This window comes from Macadamia integrifolia, chromosome 5 (genome assembly GCF_013358625.1).
Source record: "Macadamia integrifolia cultivar HAES 741 chromosome 5, SCU_Mint_v3, whole genome shotgun sequence".
NCBI classification, from domain to species: Eukaryota; Viridiplantae; Streptophyta; class Magnoliopsida; order Proteales; family Proteaceae; genus Macadamia; species Macadamia integrifolia.
In genome coordinates this window covers 31,970,509-31,985,376 of record NC_056561.1, presented here as the reverse complement: position 1 = coordinate 31,985,376, position 14,868 = coordinate 31,970,509, and the positions used below count along the sequence as shown (strand labels likewise).

General features: G+C 38.2%; 1 protein-coding gene across 2 annotated transcripts; it reads right to left on the bottom strand.

The window, feature by feature from the left end:
- Positions 1-1,855: 1,855 nt before the first annotated feature.
- On the bottom strand, positions 1,856-14,540 carry LOC122079454 (CRM-domain containing factor CFM2, chloroplastic). Of its 2 annotated transcripts, XM_042645947.1 has the most exons (12): positions 13,684-14,539; positions 12,767-13,262; positions 12,556-12,686; positions 11,232-11,543; positions 10,990-11,146; positions 10,308-10,600; positions 9,760-9,819; positions 9,574-9,648; positions 7,352-7,570; positions 7,029-7,266; positions 2,421-2,551; positions 1,856-2,318 (listed from the first exon to the last, which is right to left on the bottom strand). In XM_042645947.1, exons 1-12 carry the CDS (start codon positions 14,356-14,358, stop codon positions 2,091-2,093), a joined length of 3,015 nt encoding a protein of 1,004 aa, XP_042501881.1. In that variant the 5' UTR covers positions 14,359-14,539; the 3' UTR covers positions 1,856-2,090. The 2 variants fall into 2 exon arrangements, with proteins under 2 accessions (XP_042501881.1, XP_042501882.1); XM_042645948.1 differs by lacking the exon at positions 9,574-9,648 and having other exon boundaries at positions 13,684-14,540.
- Positions 14,541-14,868: the final 328 nt, after the last annotated feature.

The following is a 14,868-nucleotide window of genomic DNA, read 5'->3' as shown; positions in this document are numbered from 1 at the left end:
ACAAAATCTCTCAATCGCGTCAGACTTCGGTTACACCACATTCTTCATCATTTACTTTCTTCAAACCGTGGAGAAGACTACTATTATTTGTCTCAAAAATTTTTCTTGCCATCATATATTCTGCATGTATTAAAACAAATTCCTTCTAAAGAGAATCTCATAAGCCCAACATTAAATATTACAAATATTGTCAAGTGCATATTAGAATAGGGTGTTCAAAAAAGGGGAGGGGTTGGGGTAGAGATAAGGTGTATGTATCATCTAATGAGAAGGGTAATGCATGTGGTTCCAAAAAGTCATTGAGCGGTATCGGTTCATTAATCCAGCGATTAATGTTAGATAAAATCAAAAAAGGATTGGGTTTAACCTTTGAGCAACTTCCTGATTTTTGTGACACAAGATAAAATAACAAGAAATTATGAAAATACTAAAAATCTGGATTTATCATGAGCGGGAAAAGGATTTGAATTAAACAAATACGTAATCAGCAACGTGAAAGAGTCGTTAGTAGGATTCTCAATTCTTAAGGTGTTTGATCTACAAAAATCAAATTGAAATTGATAGCTATTTGCCTAATGATTTCTTTGGTTTGATTTTGATCCAATGGTTTTCTTTTATTCTCAAATCGGTCTATTACTGATCCATTCTCAGTTTTTCATATATGAAAAGAAAATTTTAAAAACTAATATTGGATTTACCAATTTTATAGGGTTTTTGGTTTTTCCAATCTTGGTCCAAATTGTCCAATCCCTTTTTTTTTAACGTTTTCTAAAAGATCAAAACCAATAGCAAACTAATAAAAAGTTTGATCAATCATCGGATAAGTCTAATAAAAAGTAGTGAAATTTATTTAGTTTCGGGGTTCATTTATGACGGAAGGTTTTCTGGTCCGGTGTTTCACATAGCCATGCTTTGGTCAAATGCCTACTACCTTGTGGCATATCAGATTCGGCAAATTTTGTAGAGGAGGCAATCCCAAGATCCCCTATTCATATGTCAATTTTTAACACAAATGTAGTATGTCACATGGTAAAACAAAACATCAAAAAATCAGAAGTGATTTAATAGTTTTCGGTATACCAATAGGTGTGCATGACGTGAGATGTCACAGTTTGGTTTCCTCTGAAGCTGCCTTATGGAGCCACTCGCATCAACTCATGATATGTTTCAGGCTAGTTGGATTTCAACATACAACATAACTTGGAGTGTAATTCCCTTTTTTTTTTTTAATGTGTATAAGTTTCTATCTAGGATTATTTTTTGTTGTAGACCCAAAATTGAAGTGGTACTAATATTGTATAGGATAGACATGATTATAGCAAAATGATCTCAATTTTAGAACTTCAGGTCATATAATGATGTAACTCACTTTCTCTCTACTTCATGAAAATTTTCTTTTTCTTATAAGAAAAAAAGAAAAAAGAAAAAAATCAACCCAGCCTTATCTCACTTAAATGGTGCAGACTAGCTGGACTTTATCATTTGTCTACACATGATAGATTTTTTTTATCTTTAAATTTTTTGGACCAACATGAAGGTGCACAAATGGTAAAGTTCAGGACCATACGACTAATCTGGAAATGTCATCCATCCATATGACAAAACAGTCAAATGTGCCACCGGAGTTTATGGTAGCCTAGTGAAAGGAAACCTTTGTCCATCACTACTCTGAGTCAGCTGGTTATGGGTTCAAGTCAACACACCCCACTATCGTTCGTCGATTTGACAAAAGTGCTGCTTGTCATATGGGGGTTACGGCCTGGGGCTATGATCACTACCATGAAGCATCATTTTTTGTATAAAAAAAAAAAATTGAAGAAAAATGTGAAGGATTTTTAGAGAAGGGCAAGAATGATTGTTTTCAACACACCACTGTGTATTGCGTCATTTGTTTACCTGATGTAGGTGGTTGTCTCCTACTGCAAACCATTAAATTTCCTACTAACTTTTGAGCAGGTAATTGGACTTACAGCTCATGAGGCTCGCAATACTGAGGCCCAGTGCCCAAACCTGTACCTGGACTTCTATCACAATGATGCCTAAACCTGTACCTGGACTCCTATCACAATGAATCCTTTCTTACATGAGTCCTAGGGTTGAACATCAGCATACTCTCCTTCTTGGTTACTCTGCAATCCACATTCAAGTCTAATGGCTGCCATTAGCTGGGGAGGAACCACCTCTGTGGTCCTTTCTTTGCATGGTGAAGTAGTACTTGAAGATCGTTTATCACCACCAGGTTCTTCCCCATCATCCCAACCCCTGTAGAGTATCACTTTGCTGGGCTCCTGAGAGACTAAAACTGCACCGGTTGCTTGCTGCGAAAAACAAGGAGATAAAGCTTTAAATCTTTCCTTTGATATGGATTGAGGATTGAGGATTGAGGACACCAGAAAGAGGTAATGGACACAGGCACAAACCTCTAGCTTGAAGACCACCTCCTGGATTGAAGTTCCCTTGGCTCTGCCTTTGATGTTGACTATAGCAAGGCGATTCTTTCGGAAATGGGTCCTTATCGTTTTTGCAACACCTGTTATGACATTGTTCCTCCCTGATTTAAAGCAATACAATGTGTGAGTACAATGATTTAGAATGCAAGAGGTATTTATGAACCAATAAAAAGCATATCTATTGAGATGACAATTTAGTGCTCCTAGGGGCAGAAAACAAAATTATGCCAATCCTTGTAGCTTTGGATTCAGAAAGTTCTTGCAACACACTTGTGCAAGATGTGGCACTATCCAACGGGATTGAATCGTGCAAAAGACCAGATCCATTACATAATGATGACGACACCAGTTTCCACAACAATGGTGCAAACACATCAATCTGAGCATCAGTGAGAAACCCCGAGTGTAGGACGGATAAAAAATTTAGCAATGCTAGTCCCAATCCTAATGGTACAGTAGGATCAGTGTTTTAATTACATGAAATATTGTTTATACTTATATCAGATTGTTCATACGGTTTCTACTTAGTATACGTGGTAGGTCTTTATTTTTTGGCAGAAACCGCTCTTTGGATCGATCAAAGGAACCAGTGGAGAGAAGGATTGGTGATGGCCCAGTGGAGAAGATGAGCCGCGGCCATGGGTGGGAGGAAGAAGATGGTTTCACAGGAAGATGAGATTAGGGTTTAGCCGCATTTCTTTTTGACTAATTAAATTAAGACTAAATTGTATTAATCTAATATGCATAACCATCTAATATAAGGGTAATTTGGGTTTATAATAAATTATATACAAGTGACATCATAACTTAACAGACTTATGGTAACGGTTCGGGGACGGTTGAAAGAATCTTTAAAGCTTAAGGGAAGGGAGTGTCATTTTCCAAAATGCAAGGGAGGAGGTGACATTGGAGCAAAGTACAGGGGAGGGGAGTGTAATTTCCTCTAAAAACAATAAGGTTAGGCAAAAGGTATTATGGGGTGCCCACCCATACTCTTGTTTGATGGTAATATCTAGTTCTGCCATGTGAGAGGCTGATATAGTGATTCCCGACCATTGGATATCTAAGAAATGGCCTGAATTGGCCATGTGTCACATTTTAGCTCAAATTTAATCATATATCCTCCCATGCATGTCCATGCACCCCCCTCTCCTTAGTCTGACGCACCCTCATCAACAACAACAACAACAACAACAACAACAAACTCAGCCTTATCCCAACTTAATGGGGTCGGCTACATAGATCCGTGCAAAAATAAAAAGAAAAAATGAGTAGGAGAAAAGAAAGTAGAAGGAAAGAAGCCCAGCACAGCAAGATAGGAAAATCTCAGCTAAATGGGTTGGCTACATGGATCCTTGCCCTCCAATCAGCTCTATCTGAGGTCATACTTGGCACAAGGCCTAGACTGCATGTCATTCCTTAGTACTTCTCCTATGGTCATTTTATGCCTACCCCTAGCTCTTTTTAGCTCCTTCAATCAGGATCAGATCACTCCTCCTTCCTAGGGCATCCTTAGGCCTCCATTTCACATGGCCATACCACCTTAAATGACTTTCTCAGAGCTTATCATTATTTGGGGCAGCTCCCAAATCAGCTTGTCCCTATTGGGCTTATTTTTCCGCATGACCAATTCCCTTTAAGCTGAAATTTGACATGTGCAAGGGACTTTGGGGTTTACTTCACCACAATTTCAGCACCATCCTAACTGCCATATGGCATATAACTAGGTGTCCAACCTGCTATCTTGTATGATTGAGCCCACCCATAAATACTGCTCCTGGTTTGGGTTTAGCTACTTCACATGAAATGTGCAATCAACTTCACATTTTTAGTCTATGGTTCTTCATGAAGTCCCATCATTTGAGAGGGGATGGGGAGTCATTAAAGTATCTAAAAAATGCAGCTTCTTTAACAATCATATTAGGAAAGGAAGTTTTTTAGAAGTCCAAGTCAACAGAGTTGGCTGAACAGTATACAGAGGAAAAAGATTCCCATAAAATGCATATGCTGTCAGGTTGTATTGGATTTTTGAGTTTATAAAATTGTGGTTTTGAAGATCTGTGGTACGTTTCCTAGGCCTGTGATTTGTCTAGTTTATGGGTTTTTCCAACTTTTAACAGAATAGAATATTAGAAAGCCAGAAAATTTCAGAATCGCAGAGAAAGGAACTGTAAACAGATTTACAGAAAATTAAATAACTCAAATAGAGTTACTCTCATGGACCTGATAATTAGGTCAATGGTTTGGTTCAATAGGTTGATCAACCTCCAAAATTTGATGCGATCTTGATTGCCAGATTCCAAAATATGAAGGAATCCTACAGCAAGTTGGAAATCTCAGACTTGTAGAGTTGACGGAAGACTTTAGAAGGCTTAAACCAAAATCGACTAAGAATTTAATCAGTGATTAAAACAGCAAACTGAAATCAGAAACAGCAAAGCAAATCAGAATAATATAAGATCGAATCACAAGTGATCCAATCCCAGGCAGGATCTTTACTGAATTCAATATAAACCAAATTCAGGGACCGAAAGAATGAATAAACAAAAAAAAAAAAAGAATAAAGAAAAGAAAAAGAATTCGATGGAGGGTTGAGAAGGAGGAAGAAGAACTAGTGAATGGGCATCTCACCCCTTGGGTTTAGGCATCTCACCTAGGGCATATCACCCAGCTCCATCCCACAGCACAACAGCATAAGCCATCTTTTTTTTTTTCATTAATAAATTCATCTTCATTTGTTGTAGCCACTTACAAACTTATATAGAAGACTCAAAACTGACTCAAACCCTAAAAAGGAAAGGCCTAACCCAATCCCTAACTAACTAAGAAACCTAAACTGACTAGGAAACTGAAATAACAAAGCAAATAGACTCAAAACATGATTCTAACTAAACTAATGAATTAAATCCCGTTTTCCTATTTTCTACTCATATTTTAGGCCCATTAAAGTGGTCCATTATAAAGAAAACCCATGGAATCAAAGGCCAAACACATACATAACCCAACCCAATGCTTATTTGCAATAAAATAAGTCCATTAAGTGAGTTATCTACATTGCAGAAGTTGATGGTAAACAGAATTTAACTAAGATTAGGAAACCAGAATTACTGAACAAGAAAACTAGAAAGGCAACTGAAAGCAGAATATGGCTGACTCTTTCAGTTAATCAATTTAGCAATAAGAAAATCAGTTAAAGCTCACCTGGAATCCACCATTCCTTCACAACTGAATCCACAGAACCAGATCAGAAAGATAGCTGCTTCAATTGTGAAAATCGGGAAAGCTTAGCCCCTTAAAAATATTTTGAAGTTTGTGTAATGTCCAGTCAGACTCAACATAGGACAGACAATGGTCAATCCTGGACAGGAAAGAAAAAATAAAACCAAAGCTAACTCTGAAAACTCCTCCAATCGATCAGCTGTGTTGGAGAGTCCTAAAATAACTAGGATTTTGAGAAAACAAAGAGAACAGACTCAAAACAGGACTGAAATTACCAATTCCTATTCCAGCCTGAACTAAAACAACTTATTAACAATCAAACAAAGAAAACAGGACCCAAAGAGAGCCCCACAATTGACTGTGCCTGAGAGACGAGGAAATCTGGAAAAATCCAGAACCACAAGCTCTAGGAAGGGTCTTCCAGCCATAGGATTTTCTTCTTCTTCCTGTAATACTTGAGCTTGTACTTGGATTCTGCATCACTAGTGGTAGCTTAATATTGCATTTTTTGAATAGCTTCCCTTACTAATAAATAATACTGCTTCTGTTTCTGAGCTTATTCAATTTTCTTCCCCCTCCCCCACTCCAATTAGCTGTATTAGACTCATGTCAAGTTGCTCACATGCTTGATCTGTTTTGTGCCCTGAAAAGATTTGCTATTAAGATTTGATATTCGACTATTGGAGCATTCTTGAGTAAGGTTAAAGACTTCCTAAAAGTTCTTAGCCTGCACTACATCAACTTAAAACTTCTCTGATCAAATTAATGAGTCCCACAAGAGTCTTTTCAATCTGTGTTTGCTTCGATTCTTTATACCAAATTAGTTCATTATTTGGGCTTCAATGAAACTATTGGATATTTTATTATTCTATCTGATCAAGAATTGATTTTCCATTAAAACACAACCAGAACCAGAAAGCCACCTCAAAAGTGCTGAGAAATCTTTCCAGCATTAGCTACATTGTGTGTATCGATTTATGTAGTTCTGTTGCACGTTATTCAAGTAATTTGATTCCTCCTTCCAATCCTGACACCTGCTACTGCAGATCTCACAACTAGTTCTTTATTACAGCTATATTCAGCTCCCTTCAGCCTATTAGTCTACCTTGATTATCCAGGGTTTTACTTTCCTCAGCCCATTGTCTGCATGGCTACATAGATTTTCAAATTTACCCTGTACACCTTTCCAATTAGTGGAAGAAACAGAAAGAGCCCTCATAACATTTATTATCCATACAAATTTATCGCAAAGCAATCAATTGCTCAATGGACTACCTCTACTTGACAATGTATGATTTAACTTGAACCTACCTAAAGGAGAGTAAACCATTTACTGTTTGAGGGATGATAAGAAATTACCAACAGCAAGCACTGGACGCCTTTTCATTTTGAGGGCTTGTTTCCGTAAAAGAAGTCGATCTTTGTTAGAAAGTGGTGCGGCTCTGAAGAAACCCTCACCATCACGTTTCTCTTCTCCTCTCTGAACAGATAACCTGATATTGTTTCTAGCACATTCAACTGACGACTTCTTCATCTCATTGTCAGAGGAATGAATAGAAATATTATCATTGGCAGAATACGTCATCATACCTTGTGACTGGAAAGAGAAAAGGAGCATACCATATCAGAAATTACAAGAAACCTAAAGATAACATAGAAACTTGGAAGGGTGCAAAAGTAACCTGTGAATTCTCAGAACAAGAGGTAGGTTCAGTGTACAGTAATGGTTCAGTGTTGGCTCTATCTACTACCTCAGTCAAAGAGGTACGTGAGAGGGTTCCATCAATGGCAACTGCTTCAGATGAAGACTCCACTTTAGACTCATCAATGCTGTTGCTTGGAGCATCCATCAAATCATTCATGTGCATTAAAGTTGAATCAGCTCCACGTTCTTCTTTTGGCTTCAGTTATCATACCAGAAAGTAAATGCAGTGCAGATGTTCAGAAATTTATGGTAGATCCTAAAGAAAGAAATATAGAAACTACCAAAGACCAGGGTCAAAAAACATTTGCCTCTTTACCCACAGGGCCACAATCACTAACTTTCCCCTCTTCTCTATAGCCAAAGAGCAATTCTAAGCTGGTCCAGCACCATCGTGTAGCCAAGCTATTAACTCTGGATCCTATACCACACTCTTTTCAAATTCACTTTCAAGCAAGGACTGTAGTATCCTACCATATCCACTGATATGTATCGCATTTTAAAAGTACTGATACGAAAACTAAAACATTGTATCAACTGCACGGTCGATACCTATCGATACGCTCGCGTACATCCCTTATAAACTAGCGAGAGCTCCGTAAGGCATTCTAATATATATATATATATATATATGTATATATATTTTGGCAAAATAAACTTGATTTCTTGATTCTACCATAAGAGACTCTGGTGGTGTTGATTTCATCATCATTTGGGGATTAAACATCCTACATCAAGGGATCAAAACCAAATTTGCGCAAGAAAAGTTATCTATTGAATTTTTGAATTATTTGCTCAAATATTGATTTTTAGTGTCGCTTTTTTGCAATGGATCACTGGATTAGTGAAAAAAAAAAATGAATGATTACATCAAACTAGTTTTTGTGTTTGTTTTTTGTTTTTGTTTTTGTTTGTTTGTTTTTTTTTTTTTTTTTTTTTGGGGGGGAGGGAAGGAGAGATTGATGTTTGCATTAAACACTATCTTTCAAAAAGCTAAAAATACATCCTTTTTTGGTTATTAGGACATGTAAGAACCTCATCCTCTAACTAATCCAATTGAAATGCACTCTGTTCTCCTGCTTACTTTTCTCCATTTTTACATTAAGTATATTATTATGTGTTACTTCTTGTGTTTATGTCAAAACTGTATTTCACATATTCCTAAACATTTAATACATTTGTTGACCATTTTCATTAGTATCTTTATCATATCTAGCATCTCTCCAATACAATACAATCGATACACCTCCTAAATCACCCCTTCCGATACACATAACCCCGTATCGATGACTTTACTTGCTTTCCAATAGTGGAACAACGGATACATCATGGTCTTGGGCCACATTAAGACAATATGTTGCAGCAGCGTGTGGTGACTGATTTTCTGAAGGAGAGCAGCAAATTACCATGGCATCGCTAACAGTTCCATCCTTGCTTATTATTTAAAAAAAAAAAAATGTAATAATACAATTATTTGGTCACTTTGAAATATATGTTTGAAAGGTTTGTGCAGAATTCAATAAGCAGACGACATCAGCTCAACATTATCATCCTCCTCCTCATCATCATCAATGTTCAAGCCTACTACAACACTATTTGAGGCTAACTTAATGAATCCTGCTCCACCATTGATCAACTACTCTAATTGACAATTTGCCACCAGATCAAGTTCTACCATTCAAACTTAGGACAAAGTTGCTCTTTAAAGCAATGGTGTTAAAAAAATGACAACAGGAGCAACAAGCGTGCTGACAACATATTGTTTAATACAAAAAGAAGTTGAAAATACAAATCTTTGTGAAAACAGATTGATTTGAGAACAAAAACAAGAAAATTTGTCACAATGTGGACATAATTCTTGTGTTCAAGCTCAACAAATAAATATTGACTACACAATATTCCAAGATTAGGCATGGATTAAATGTTCAGTGATGGTAGAGATTTTTCCTCGCTCTAATACATCTAGAGCTACATATGATTTCCATCTAAACTTGATATCCTAGACCAACTTACCCATACAGGCAGGGTGGAAAAAAAAAAGAGAAACAAAAAAAATCATCATAACAAAATCAGAGAAGCAAAGAAATTTGATACATGTTTTAAGGCAAAGGTTCACCGTGAAGGGGCACTACCACAATAAGAAGTCCCAACTAAAAAGTAACATATATATTCGGTTCTGGTTTTTTGTTGGTTTCCCCTCACCTCTATAGAATTTCGCCCATCAAAAGATTCCATTGGTCCGCTTAGATTGTGTAATTCAGACTTGGGATCTGACATCTTATAATTAGTTGAGTGCACCAAGTTAGTGTCCATGTCATCTCAAAAGAATTTCTGTAAAAATAAGGCAGAAGGGAAGAATGTGACTTCCAAAAGAGAGGAGAAGCTCACCAACTTAAGTTTCAACTGGTCTATGTTTCTGGAAAGCTTCAAGACGTGGAGCTTTAAAGACTACATCAATCATATTGGAGAACAAATAAGACAATAAAACCAAATAAAATTACACTTAAAGTTAGGAAAAAAATATACAGAGATATAGAATTCACATGTATGATTCCAGAATAACATGTAATAGACACGACGAGTACAAAGGTTGGATTTGTCACCATACATGGCAACCCCTGGATCTCCAAGGCCAAAAATCAACCATATTACATGTCCCTGATTATCCATCTAGGTTTCTGGGAGACAATTTGTCCCTTCATTCCACTGTCCAAGAGACTGTTTGTCCCTTCTTTCTCTGTCCAAGAGAAACACTAATTACTCAGTCAGGATCATCCAATTGGCTTCTTTGGTTTTAAGGAGATCCCTGTAGGGGGTCTTGACTCTTCACACTTTCTGTAATCACACTAGAACTATGACAACCAGGTTGAGTTGAAGATCTTGTAGTCCTAACCACATTAACTTTCGAATATTTAGAATAAATTAAACAATTTCACCTCACGACGTTGTGCCTCCAAAGATCGCTTCATTGCTTCTCGCTTATTTAAGAGGGTCCGAGGTCTCAATTCAACAGGGCGCTCGTAATTCTTCCCCCGATAGACAATGATTGCATAGCCCTTACTCACTCTCTCCACAGCCACCAATATCCCCCCACTTTCAGCCTCTAAAGTCCTGGCTACTGCACGAGCATCTTCCATGCTCCGGTCATTAGAAATTACCTTCACAAGTTCCCTATACTTCCAATGAAGATGCATGTTCTCTATAGTCCCATCAAAAACTCCCCGTCTGCCTGAACATGCATTGAGAATTAGTTTATCAGCAATCAAGATTCAGGGGGGCTGCTTGAATGGAAACTGTTCTGAATCAGTGGTATAGCAACGAAATAAATAGAGAGGTAGCTTAGAATGCACAGGCAATCGAAAATCTTAAAAACTGATCTTATTTAATACAGTAAAGGTACACGAACTTGGGTAGATTAAGATGACTAGAAGCAAAAGACACAAACAATTTGTAAAAATTGGCACCATATGTATTAAGGTCCATATGCACAATGGGTCCACTTTTATGGAAGACTCACTCGAATGGTTTTGAGGGGTCTTCACATGCAATTGGCAGAGCATTTATTACTAACACGGCTGCTTTGAATTCAACAATACTTCAATAGATTGCATAACTCACCCAAGAGTAAGAAAGGCTTCATTTTCAAGCCAACCTTCCTTAGCATGTATCTTTCTTCTTCACTGATACCTTCTTTATCTAGTTCTGGTTCCTGGTGCTCAGCTGCTTTCTCTAGCTCTTCTAGAAGCTTCTCTGCTTTTGCCTTCTTTTCTAGTGCCTTTATAAGATATACAAGTCAGAAAATTACAAATAAGGGTTTCTAGAAAATAAGCACATGGTGTAGCATCTTAAGTGATAAATACCACAGAGAGATTGTTGCTAATGACTTCAATAGATGACTTTGTTGACCTTGCTTTGCGTTCTTTAGAAAGAACTTCCCTTTCCCTTTTGACATTTGTTTCTTCAATTCCATCTACAGAAAGAGATTCCTTAGTCTTTTCAACAGGTTCAGGCATGGTGCCAATTGATGAACTAATATCCATATTCTCTTTGTAGATTCTATGCTTCCTCCTCTCATTTAATGCAGAAGAAACTCCCACCGGCAAAAAATCCTTTCCTCTGTAAAAGACAATATATTCCCTATCCCTTGAAAGGAGCATTCCTCCAGTCAATCGCTGCAAAATGCATTCCAAAGTAATTAGATATCTGGGTATAAATTGCAAATAAAGAGATCAGCCTTTAAAAATGTTCTCCAAATGATAGATGGTGTTCCAAAATTTAAATTAAATGAACAATAAGCATTAAAGTCCCAGGTTAATTATGCTTTACACAAATGAGACATGGTATCTGTTTTAAAGATGACGGAACAAGAATAGTGTTAATCCAGTGGTGTTATGGTTAACATCAATCATAAAATAGTTGCACAACAAAGAAGGTTCTAGTTGCCCTCCCCATCCAACAAACTTCTCATTTGTAAGCATGCTTCTCCATTCACAGTGTTAAAGCAGTAATACACTTTTGAGCAACAGGAGACAATTATTTTACTTAATAGAAAGTAATTTTCTTCCAGTTAACAGAAAGAGCTACCTTTACTTGCTTTAAACAAGAAGAATCTGAAAGGATGAAGCAAGGTCATCAAGAGGAAGGAGGCTTTCAGAACTCAAAACAGTTTTTCTTTTTTTTTTTTTCCTTTCTTGAGGGGCTAGGACATGACAAATTTCCATGTGGAAGAACAAAAAGTCTTTTCAACTTCTGCACTGATTAAGGCAAGAGAACGCTGTAGGTGTCAGGCATCACCTTCACACCAAAGGCCACCCCTTTTGGCTTTCTATTTTATTGACAACCTAACTTAAAGGGCAACTTACTATGGGAAATTAAATAAATTTTTTTACTATCTACCGAATACTTGCATGGACATCATTGACACAGCATAACAGTTTTTTTTACTGCTAAAGGAACACTTGATAATATTTCATTACTTAGTACTCCTATCTTCCGGCATTTTCCTACATTTTTCACTGTGATTTTAACTCAGAAGACACCACATAATAGTAAAAAAGAGCCAAGCATGCATCAATTGATGAATGCCACCAAAAGAAGGCATTAGGCAACACAAAATTGTTCATGAAGCTACAGCAGTTTCATCACCATCCTACATATAAGAATGAAAGATCTAGAGATAACTACCTTTAACTCTTCAGCCATCAGTTCGCTGTTAGTATTTTGGACTCCTCTCTTCACTGCAATTTTTGCAATCTCACATTTTTCCCAGAGCTTAACCATGGACTCTGCCAATCCTTGCAGATTCCTATTTCTCCCTGAAAAACAGAGAATGCAATTAGTATTGCAACCAGACAAATGGAATGGTGAAAATTAGAACAAAAAACGTTACTCTTACCCAATGCAAAATGGCATGGCAAGGGCCGACTGAGTCTCCTTAAGATGGTCATTTCATCATTGGTCAATATAGGCTTTATCCCATATGGGAGAAGACGGAATGGTCTCCGGTGTGCAGGAACAATAGCTGGTAAAAGGTCAGCATCCACCGGCATAGGATCACATCCCCACCAATCAGTAAAACGTGGTCCTAGCCCATCCAATAGACGGTCAGCATCTTCTGCAAGTTCCATCTCGCCTGGCAGTTGGAATCGTACTTTATCTGGAGAACCAACTCCACGTACCAATGGTGAGGGAGAAATCCCAGTGAAAGGGGCTGGTGGGGTAGCTTTTCCACCATCATCAGAATTCAATCTTGATTTTGGGGACACCTTATTTTGAGGAGTTTCACTTGTTGAATTAGTGTCAGATAAGAAGTAAGGATATTCATAGTCAGCCCCTCTGTATAAGATAACGGTACTTCCAGACCTCCATATAACCATCCCTCCTGTTTTTCTCTGAGCACAATAGTGCAAACTAGATTAGAACCAACTTAAACCCGCTTCCTTCCTGAAAATGTGTTCCACGCCAAAGAAGTTTGAACATTTTGAAGTTAGAAAATTTTAAGCTCATTTACATGTCAAAGAGGACAATGAATCTTTAATATGAGGCATGGGGCAGAAATATGTATATTGAACTGATCCTCGTCCATAAGGAACAACCGAAGTGCATAGACTGTAAAAGAGAAATGCTTAGCGACTAGAGTTCAAGTTTATCCTTTACCAAAGAAACGATTACAGTGACTCGCAACTGAGTATAAATGTATGAGGCAGTGATCACATCCATCCCAACAGAGGTTTCTAGTGAATATTACTATTAAAACTTCCTCTGATATTAGGCGCAAAAAAACATATTATATATTTAAAATAGGAATTTTACCTCCAGGATTTCATGCGTCCTCATCATGTTCATCTTGCATATATCCTCGCATTTGATCTTGACGAGCTCAGACTGCCTCCATCGCTCATGAATCCCATTAACAATGCCCTCCGTGATTCCCGCCTTCCCAACCTTCAACTTCTTTTTCAGAGCAATCCCAAGGGTTCTAAGCCTCCTCAGCTCTTGCCCTGGAATCGTAAGTTCAGCTAACGTAGGTGCTCTCTCCTCTTTCGTAGCCGACTTCTTTTGCTTCCGTACCTCACTCTTCAACTCGTGAAATCTCGATATTGCTACTCCTGACCCTGGTTCCGGAACGGGGTTCTCCGGAGTGCTCCAGCTCGAATCGAGCGTGTGACCGACTCTGTATTTGGACAATTGGTGAGTTGAAGGTATGAAGATCTCACCAGCGGACCCATGGCCAGTATTGGGCTGTTCAATTTCTCTCGAATTGTCCTCCTCCAAGTAACCAAGACTACGGAGCTTCTCTGCAATTCTTTGGATGGCAGACTTGCTTATGGTATCGGCATCGACTGTAGAGTTCCGAATGATCCATTGGGGAGTTTTAGTGTTTCGGAAGAATAAAGTTCTACTAGATTGTGAAGGGAAGAACAGTGGTTGTGAGTCTAGGGTTCTTAAAGAGAATGAAGAGTGTTGGTGATAAAGAGGAAGCAACATTACAGAGAGAGAGAGATACAATGAGAAACAGGAGTCTCTGAAATCTCAATCTCTCCCGCTCTCCGGCGTTTCCGGCGTCTCCGGCCAGTCCACTTCGGATAACCGTTGTAGGTATTTGGATTTCGGACTGAGAAGATGAGCTTTCGGCCTTTCCTGTATTGCTCGTGGCGGGAGTGATCTCTGTGATTCAGACAATCGTCTGATCAACCACAGCGATGAGATTTGGTGGGCCATATCAAACCAGGCCCAGGTGCTCAACCCACTTTCGGGCTCAAGAGTAAGAGCCATACGGTCCAGAGCCCGGATCCCCTCTAGACGGCTCTACCCGGGGATGGTGTGATTGTGTGAAATGGGGTTGGAGGGTACAGCCAGTTGGACAATATTCAAATTCTATGGCCCACGCATATGAATAAAGTCAAAATCATATATCCGCGTTCATTTTACAAAAAAAATAAAAAATACCGGCATTCATGTACCGGTGTACTGTTTGTTTCATAGATATCCATGCCC